General features: G+C 32.0%; 1 protein-coding gene and 1 pseudogene across 1 annotated transcript; one reads left to right on the top strand and one right to left on the bottom strand.

Moving 5' to 3' along the window:
• Positions 1-579: 579 nt before the first annotated feature.
• Positions 580-3,459, bottom strand: LOC139504977 (uncharacterized; annotated as a pseudogene).
• Positions 3,460-3,785: 326 nt separating this feature from the next.
• Positions 3,786-10,270, top strand: LOC139504975 (uncharacterized; the record flags this gene model as incomplete). The annotated part of the gene is made up of 4 exons (XM_071294844.1): positions 3,786-3,852; positions 7,466-7,654; positions 8,449-8,543; positions 10,177-10,270. Coding segments are annotated over exons 1-4 (430 nt in total), but the record flags the coding sequence as incomplete, so codon positions are not given.
• Positions 10,271-10,282: the final 12 nt, after the last annotated feature.

The raw sequence follows: 10,282 nt of genomic DNA, 5'->3' as shown, positions 1-10,282 counted from the left end.
TTTCTGAAATTTAGCAGATAACTGGACAAAGTGCTTTTTTGCTACAAAATTCTTTGTTAACCCTTAAATTAAAGTTTTATAAACTGCCATAAAATTGTCAAAGTAATGCTGGCATCTTTTTAAAATTGGCACACAATATTATTACCAGAAAGATTATCTCTGGATATTTCTTTTAATATGTTTATTTGGTACTTTTCAGATATCTGGACTTTTTTTTTTGCGATTATTTTAATGTTAACTATGCTTAAGTTTTGTAAACTTTGATAAATTTGTTTAACCAAATTCAGATCCTCACAGATATATATGGGCTGGGTTAATTTTTGATTTGCAGGTGAGATGAGGTTGTGCAGAAATTGTTGATAAAATCAGGATATTTAAGTTTTGTTATAATTTTTACTTTTGTTTTAGATATGTTTATGTACTGTTAAAATGTGTTTTTTTCCATTTTGTTGATTAAACATTTCCATGATTACTGTGTTATTCTTGAAAATTATAAGATATATATATATATAAATATATAATCCATGTAAGTTGCATAAATGATCAGTATGAAATGTCTAAGAGACAAGAACACAGAAATGTATTGACTTGTAGGTCAGAGGTCATTTGGTTTATTAAAAAGAAGATATGGTGGTAATACAGGTACTACAAATACCCTCTCCAAATTTCTATCCACAGAGGTCACCATTTCCAAAATGAGATAAAAATTGAAGATGTTTTTACAGAATAAACTTTTAAAAAAAAAGAAGTTTGCCTGGATGGATTTTCATTATAAATGCACAGAAAAAAGCTTCAGTCACAAAAGGGATATCTACTATAATTATTATGTTTGTCAAACATCAAGGTCACATTTTATAGAGACAGTTCTTGAGCGCTTGTCTTCTTTTTGAAAATTAATTTTCAAAAATGATCGTACAGAATCAAAAACACTTTCTAATGCCATTCTGAATGAACTCTACATTTTAACCCATATTGTCTCACAGAAAACTTATGCTAGTGTTCTCATAAGATTTTCCCTTACTCTAACTCCAGCATTATCATTTCTGAAAATATTTTGAAATCCATTGGGGTGACCATCTTGATTGTCATCAATAAATTGTCCTCGTGGTTAATTATTGTCAAATTATGAAGTATACATCCACATACAATAATACCAACAATTGCTGAAGGTTCATGTGACGTAACTTCTCGGAGACGCCTGAAGCGACCCTTTAAAAGGCCAAATGCCCTTTCAACTACTTGTCTTGCAGATGAAATAACCTTGTTGAACTTCTTTTGCAAGTTTGAAAGGTGTCCATTATCTTTAAATGGAGGTATTAAATAGGGTTTAACTGGATATGCACTGTCAGCAATCAGGAATTTGTTGCAACCAAATATTCTCCCATTTTCTGCCCTGTCTGATAATGAGGAGTTTCTAAAAACTCGGGCATCATGTGTACAGCCTGGCCATCCTGCGTATACATCACGGAACATAAGATTATGATCCACAACAGCCTGAAAATAGGAATGAGAATTGAATAAGACTAGGTAATACGTTCAGTTGATGTGTGCCACATTCGTTTATCACAATACATTAAAACCTAAAAACGCCGTGTGAATTGCAAATTGTTATACTAGAAAAAATACTTTTCTCCAAACAAAGTTGAGTCCCAGTTCGGACAAATTCATGACAGCTTCTGAATTTTTCATCACATTGTAAACACTAATACATGCAGTAAGATTTGAAAAAAATATGGGGTTAAGTTAAATTATGTTTCAGTCACCTTAAATAATTTTCATTGGTATTCAAATTGCACATCACCTAATCGAAATTCTAGGTAAATGGTAAAATCTAACATGATGCACATATATGATATTACCTGCAACTGCATGGACGGAAAGCCTTTTCGATTGTAGTCTGAATCCCCCTTTGGACATGATGCTAGGCGAATATGACTGCAGTCCATTGCACCAATGATTCCCACCATTCCACTTTTCAGCTGAAATTCTCTACTTATGCTATCCTGTTCTTGGAGATTTGGCCACTTGATCAACTGAAGAGAGAGATAAATAGAATTTTATTTTATAATACATATGTAATACTAGTAGCATACATAACTATTTAATTTTTGAACTTATACAATTTTTAACCCTAATACCACATTTATCTGTTTGTGAAAGGGAGTGGTATGTTGCCACCGGTCCCAGAAAAGTCATTGATTGTAAACGGTAGATGTCCTAAGTGCTTGGAATTGGCTTCCTATTTCGATATATTTGGTTATGAGTCCTTCTTTTATAAAAGCTTTTTTTTTGGTTCTCTATTTTCCTAACTATTTGGTCCAGATGCTTCCGATTGATAGGTAACTCCTTGAAATACGTATGTGGTATTTTATATTTTCAAAAAAAAAAATATCCCTTTTAATCTATAGTCTGTTTTCGGATGGCGGGGATTAGCAGCTGAACAACCGTGTGTTGCATCCTCTAAAACTCGGGGAGATAGAATAGAATAAGCAAATGATAATGCTCAAAGTAAAATGGTGTTTTTTTAACATTTTTCTTGAAGTTTGAAGCTTTCTACTGAGCCATCGATATAAATTGTATTTTTGATAAAGAAATTTATATAAGCACTGTACATTTAATTTGGTTAGACAATAATATAGATCTACTTATTATGACTAGCTATACTTAGTCTGTAGTTAGACTGATAACTTACGTAACAGAGATTATTTAATTTATCGCTATTTTTTGCATTTTTCTTTTGAACTTTTTTTGTGATAATTTTCATATCATGCTTCTCGCTGGAGATGGAAAAATTATCGCTAGAAACTAAGGAGGCCACGTGGCGTTGCTAACGAAATTGACATGAAATTGACAACGTCGTCATAGTTAAAATAGCGATAAACAGATTATCATTGGTCATCTCAACTCGATTGCTTTTCTCACTTTCGCTGTACCAGCTCAAGCGAGAAAATCAATCTCGTTGAGATGATCAACGATAATCTATAAATAGCATTTACAACTGTCTTGATTACGTTAAAAACTGAAGCCTTGCATACACCAAAATAGTGTCCAATTTCACGATGTGACTCCATATTTGCCATATAACATAAAAATATAAGAAGTTTTTTGTCTGGTGCAATGGGCTCCTTCCCTCTCTCAATATCTGGTACGAGATCGTTTTTTAAAACATCTAATATTTGTTCGAATGTTTCTGCGCTGATCCTAAAATGAGATTGAAAATCAACAGGAGCAAATGTTGGAATAACTGTTTCTGCGTAGCATGTAATCCGTGGAACATGGGGTCTACGGAGCAATGCTGCTATTGTTATAGCTAAATTATTCAGTTGCGTGTGTCTAGCCATTGCTAGATTTTCTAGGCCCGTCATATTCTGTATGAACATGAAACATTGCATGTTGTTGTCAACTTCGTCCTCCATGTTGAGAGTTACTCTAGTATCGAGTTTTCCGTTCACGTAAAAGACTGCGCGCGCACAGGGATTAACATAACCAGAGTAAGTATAGAGTAGATAAATAAACTCGCCCCTACATATTAACAGAGACATATGTATAATTGTCTACAGTGGCGGATCCAGGGGGGGGTTCCGGGGGTTGGAACCCCCCTTTTTTTTTGGCCGATCAATGCATTTGAATGGGAGCATATAGTTGGAACCCCCCCCCCCCCCCCCCCTTTACTCTGGGTTGGGACCCCCCCCCCCTTTTTTTAAATGGCTGGATCCGCCACTGGTCTAAGTCAGACAAGCTTTTTGAAAAATAGTACTTGTTTATCCCTGACCAATCAAATTATTTGTTATTTAATCAATATGTTAGGAAATAGGACGAGGGACATGAAACACGCGGGTATTTTTAAAATAGGTATTTTTAAACACAGTCAAATTCTTTTAAACAAATACAACAAAATGATATTAATTTGGATGTTAAGACAAAATTGTGCATACCTTACAAATCATGAAACTGTAAACGAAATGGTGACCTTATAGAATTGTAATTTCTGTGTCATTTGATTTGGTCTCTTGTGGAGAGTTGTCTCATAGTCATAGGCAATCATACCACATATTCTTTTTTATATAATCAAACACCCTTTTTATCAGTCTGTCATGCAATGATACATTAAATTATATTTTTAGTGGATGCTTCATGTCTTGGTTTTGCCAAAGTCTATAGACTATACACACATGTGCGGAAAAGAGAGTGGTAAAGGGGGGTGCATGCACGGGAAAAAACAGGAAATAAACATCATTTCATGTTCAACGTGAAATAGTTTCTGTCATGAATGTTGCACGAAAAATAAAGATTTGATGTGAACCTTTTGTGACTGATTCACTGTCCTCTTGTATATATAAACTTTCTGTTTTACTTAATAATCCCTATTTCTGAACTTTTAAAATGCAAATAAAGGAACAAAATCATAGGCCTTTCTGTCTTATCAAAAAACAAAATTCAATCATTTTTTTCTTGATAATCCCTGCTTTATGTCTGAAATTTATTTGAAAAATACTGACATTACTGGAAAAAAAAAAGCATTTGAAATCACGATGATCGTAAAATTAAATAAACAGAACATGTTGAACGAGGCACATGTCTTGCACGACCGAACGTCAAATAAAAAAAAGTAAAAACATGTTGAACGTGAAATAAAAACTGCGATCACATTGCACGGAAATAACCCTTTACCACCCTTGGAAAAAATCAGTAATTTTTTCGGGGTTTGTATGGTTAGTAAACCCGGGAAATTGTAACAAACCCCTGTGGTCTATATACCAGTAGATGGCCATGCTACATACAAATAAATAAGCTACTGAACCGTAGCTCTTATGCTATTTTCGGAAAGATTATAACTTGTTCTAAATCTTTACTAAGGCGCTGGCCTCCCTAACAACACGACATGTTAGCTACTGTTACTAAATGTATTCACACTGAAATATAATTCCCTATCATGGTTCTCATGTATGTGCACATAATACACATATAAACTGAAAAAAATAGTATATTATTGGAGCAGTTCATTCAAGAATGTATGTCATTAAGGTGTGTTGATGTGCAGGTTTTTTTTAAAAACATTTTGATTAGGTAATTTGGTATTGATACAATACTAGTTTGATTGACAACTGTCATTATCACTAAACAACCAGAGACAAGGTATACCTTTAATTACAATGTCCCACCTCCTAACTGTCAATCAAATTGACCACATTATTTATCAATCTCAGACTTACATGTACATAATTATACAGACCCAGCAATATACATTACATCTTAATATACAAATATTTGACCTCATAATTGAATACACAAATGTATATATTAGATGTTTGATAAGATATATTAGATGTTTAGATGTTTGATATATAGAAGGATGATAGATTTATTCATTGCCTATAAGTTTTGATCTACATTACATAAAGTGATTCTGTAAATTATATCTGAAAGATAAAAGATTAATGGATTAACAAGATATTTAAAAAAAAAAGTGAAATATGAATATATAAAAGGTATTCAAGTAAGGCCTATAGTTTACTTGATAAATTTCCAATAATCATCTGTAATTAATCAACAATTTAGATTAGTTCACTTTTTTATGCCCCACCTACGATAGTAGAGGGGCATTATGTTTTCTGGTCTGTGCGTCCGTTCGTCCGTCCTTCTGTACGGCTGTCCCGCTTCAGGTTACAGTTTTTGGTCATGGTAATTTTTGATGAATTAAAGTCCAATCAACTTGAAACTTAGTACACATGTTCCCTATGATATGATCTTTCTTATTTTAATACCAAACTAGAGTTTTTACCACAATTTCAAGGTCCATTAAAAGTGTGAGTGGGGCATCCGTGTACTGGGCCACATTTAAAAGAATGTCTGATTCCCCTCCCCCGGGTCTACCCTTTGTAAACAGACCAGGAAGGCAGGTTCTTTTTTTTTTTTTTTTTTTAACTGGATGTGATTGTCATAGCATGGTCACATGAATGGTTTGACTTGTCCAGTCCAGGCTACTTATCAGTTGTTTGTGCTCAATTTGAGTGTATTTATTTAGATTATCAATCCTTCTGCTTTCAAGCACTTTCCATAAATGGAAACAAATTATTTTCAGGAAAAAAATAATTACAATTTTTTTGTGGAAAATAATTTTTTGACCCAGGGGCTTATTTTTGACCCGGGTGAGGAGAGGGGAAACAAACATATTTTTAATTTTGGCCCTGGGGACACATTCTTGTTTTTATCAGAAATTGGCTTGAAACAGTTTTAAAATTTTAAAACTTTTAATTATAACAATTAATTATTTTTAATTATTAGTTTAATCATTATGTCTATTTTAGTCATTTGAATTTTTATTAGAAGTGAATTTATATTTTTGCAATCAAGAAAGAATCCACATTTCAATAAAATAAGTTTTTTAATTTTTTTACGTTGAAAAAGTACATATTCAATGCCCTGTGTTGAAAAATGCTTTAAAAATTGATCAAAAGGCACTCTACAAATTTTAATCTTCAATGTCATATAACCTCTGTTCCAACTTACAAAATGCCCTTTGTTTTAGCTGTTGGTCAAGATTTTATGTCTCACAAGGATAGCTGGTAACATTTATTAGAAGAATTTTTGATTTGTAGTTTTTTTTTGTTTTTTTTTTAAACATGTTCAGAACAGGCAACATTATTTGGATAAGATATAAACTGCAGTTTAAATAAAATTGTGCAAATTAAGAGACCTATATTATTTAATTTGAGCTCATTTTATCCTAATACTGGAAAAGCAATTTTCAGCATAGTGCTTTATTAATGTTCATTTTTCCCGACTTTGTTCAAACTACTCTTCTAATCTTTCCATGAGTGATTTCCATCACTTTGGTTTTACTATTCGGGGACGGTCTGCAAATAGTGAAAAAAAAAGCATTAGAAACTTATAGCTGCGGTTCCGCAGCTACATGATAATTGTAATAGAAAATGTGTACTATTTTGACCATTGAAATTTGTGGTCCATCTTTACCAACAATCACTTCTGTTTTTGTTTTTTGTATTGTACATGTATTAGTCCAAATAATTAGGACGTCTTGAAAGGATATTATATTTTTTTGCTTTGACGCCTTTAATACAGCTGTGAGGTGCCGGGTCAAAGCAAAAAAATATAATAGCCTTTCAGACGTTATAATTATTTGAACTTGTTTATATATGCACACAAATTGCCAAATATATTTTATACAAGCATGACAAGATAAATTTACATGGGCAACGACAAATAATTTTCAGTATCTAGTAGTGTTGTACATGTACATGTTGTACAACTGAAGAAGAAAGAACAAATCCATGTACATTGGTACACAAGCTAAGATTTATATGAACACTCGGTATAGTAAATTGAGACACAAGAAAAAATAAAGATTCCTCTGAATGCAGGCCAGAGTGAGACATACCTTGGTGTTAAAGGTTATATATACAGATTATTAAATTAAAAAGTTTTGTTTAATTTTATTTTTAAGATATAGCAACAACCAAACCAAAACAGACAGGCATTGGGTTAATACGTAAGATGTCAAGAAGGAAAAGCTCCAGTGCTTGTAAACCTGTTACCAACTTTCAGTCTGATGCACAAGAAATGTTGTTGGATAATGATGAAAAAAGAACAACAGCCGCCAGGAGACTTTCAAAAAAGAACAATACAAAGGAAGGTAACTTAGTGATACATACATGTTGATTATACATGTTATAAAACAGTGCAATTTTATACCACAAAAACTCATTATGCTAAAAATAGTGATCATAGGCAGATGTGGCCCTGCTTTTCTCTTTTCCTGAACAAAAAAATTGGAAAGAGGGAAGGTCAAAACACTTACATTTTTGTATTTTCTTCTAGTTTTGATGTACATGTACAAATTGTACAATACATTTTGTATTGAGTCAATTATATATTTGCTATCAGACTTTGTTGCAGTCTATATACCTACAGACAAATTGGAGGTTAAATTTACCTTTCTCATTAGAAATTTTTTGGATTTAGTTTGTGAAAAATAGTTGTTTTTAAGATCTTCAAATGCAGATATACAGTAACCCTTTTCTCCATAATGAGATTAATGACACATTTTTATGGCTTCCCTTTTCTGCCATAATCATGTTAATTCAGTCTTGATTAATGAACATAATAGACATATCATGAACTTTGTCTAATCTTCATGGAATATTACAAATCTTTAATAGAAGCCTCTTCGTGACCAAAAAGACATCATCCAAAGCAAAATTAAAAATCTGTTTTTTTCATTTTTCAACATTGTTCTGATCAATAAATTTATGATACTACAATTTCAAAGACACAAAATCCTGGTTACCCAATACATTAATTTTTACCATCAAGACAGAGTAATAACTATTAAACTTGACAACCCCTTTTATGTATTTCTTGTTGCATTGTGTATTTTTTTAGAAATATTCTGTAATAATTTCTATCTGTCATCTACCAATATATCAGGTTCCAATGAAAATGCCATTCCTGCTGTAAATGGTGCACCTTATAATCCCTACATTGAGCAGGAGGAAGCCTCAGATTACAGTAGACGGGTAATTGTAAGTACAACATGTATTATGTCAAGAAAAGAATAAACAGTCTGTTACCAAAGATTTATCTATCCTGTGGTAAGGTATAATGTATTACAGCAAAAATTATACCTGCTTTCTATTAAGAAAGGGCTTTCAATTCTAACCTTTCATACCTATGTTTCAATGATAAAAAAATAATGTCAATTGTCTAGTTTGGAGATCAGTTGAATAACTGCACATGTGTGAAGAAAAAAAAGAAAAGCAAAAAGTATCATTTATTTTACCAGTTAAATATATATTTAATGAACAAATGCTCATTGAAATTGAAATGTTTTCATGAGAACACCTTTAAGTTTTCCATTGATCTTAGTCGTTATATGTGCTTTAAGCAAAAATAAAAGGGTATCCAGTATCATAATGACGAGGACTGAACAACATATTTGTCACCATAATCATTAGCTGATTAACAAACAAAATCTCTCAAAAAAATCTGAAATTATGCGTACCAAAATGTGGTAGTTGGTTATAGAGAAATAATAATAATAAAAATAATCCTTCTTTTACATGTGTAAAGGTATAAAACCACTAATACATAGCCCCTATGGTTTCTATGTTAAATTTTTCAATTTCAAGCATTAATGGCTACTTTGTCTTATTAAAAGTTCAAATAAAGTGGCAGTTATTTCATATCAAAACTGTACCTTACCTTGACTTGTGCTGAAAGAATCAACATACCTTTAATTGCATATTAGAGCTAACTGGTTCCCCGAAGTTTGATAGTACAAAAACAGGAACTTCTGATCTGAACAACAGGCCAAATGTGCCCTCCTATTAAAATTTCATATACTTCTTTATTATTCAAGTAAAACTTTCAACAAGGGTTCTACAGTGATCCCAATTCACCAAGCTTTCATTTGATACAAAAGCTACCTAAATATTCCCACTATTGACAAAGATATAGCTATGCGTAGGAACTATTTTGTTTAAAATATGTACTACTTTCTTGTATGTTCTTTCCAATCGGTCCCGAATTAGTGGTTCTATATACCTAAAGACATATCCTGATTAAACTTTGGTGATTAATTTTAATTACTAGTAATACAATTTTTTGGATAAAGTTTATTTTTTTATTTTTTAATTGTTTTGGTTAAAAGTGTGAATATTTATAACTTTTGGAACTGAATTATTTATAATGATTAAAATCAGACAAAAACCTTATCTTCATTGTATATCCCTATAGCTAGATAGGTTTATATGCTTTTATGTATCTGGTTTGGTACCTTTAAAACTGACTGACCTCTATTACTAGATTTTCTAGGAGATGCTTTATATCAGACATATGGGAAATATATTTAAGTTATATAGACTATATTGCTATAACCTTACCCTTCTGTTCCTTGGTACTTAGTTGATGGTTGGGACTTGCCTTGTGGCTGACAAATCCTAAATTGACTGTTGCAAATTTTCAAATACAGTAAATGTACTGCTAATCCTTAAATACTAATTTCAACATCTATCTGAAAGTTGTAAACATTGTTAATCTGAATTATGTCATCTGAAGAAAACGTATAAGAAATGATAAGTAAATAAATAGTTTATCAGTAGTTTAGATACAAATTTAAGTAAAAAACCTTTTTATTAACAACCATGTTTTTTCCAGATGTGTCCATTTAACTGTGTATGCTGTATTAATTATCAGTTGGGAAAATCGTGTGCCTGCTATGCCCAACGTGAATCAGTGGCCGTACAGACTAGTGAACTAGATT

Source organism: Mytilus edulis, unplaced genomic scaffold (assembly GCF_963676685.1).
Source record: "Mytilus edulis unplaced genomic scaffold, xbMytEdul2.2 SCAFFOLD_1220, whole genome shotgun sequence".
Taxonomy (NCBI): Eukaryota; Metazoa; Mollusca; class Bivalvia; order Mytilida; family Mytilidae; genus Mytilus; species Mytilus edulis.
Note: the sequence above shows the minus strand (reverse complement) of the source record. Positions and strands in the feature narration are given on the sequence as shown.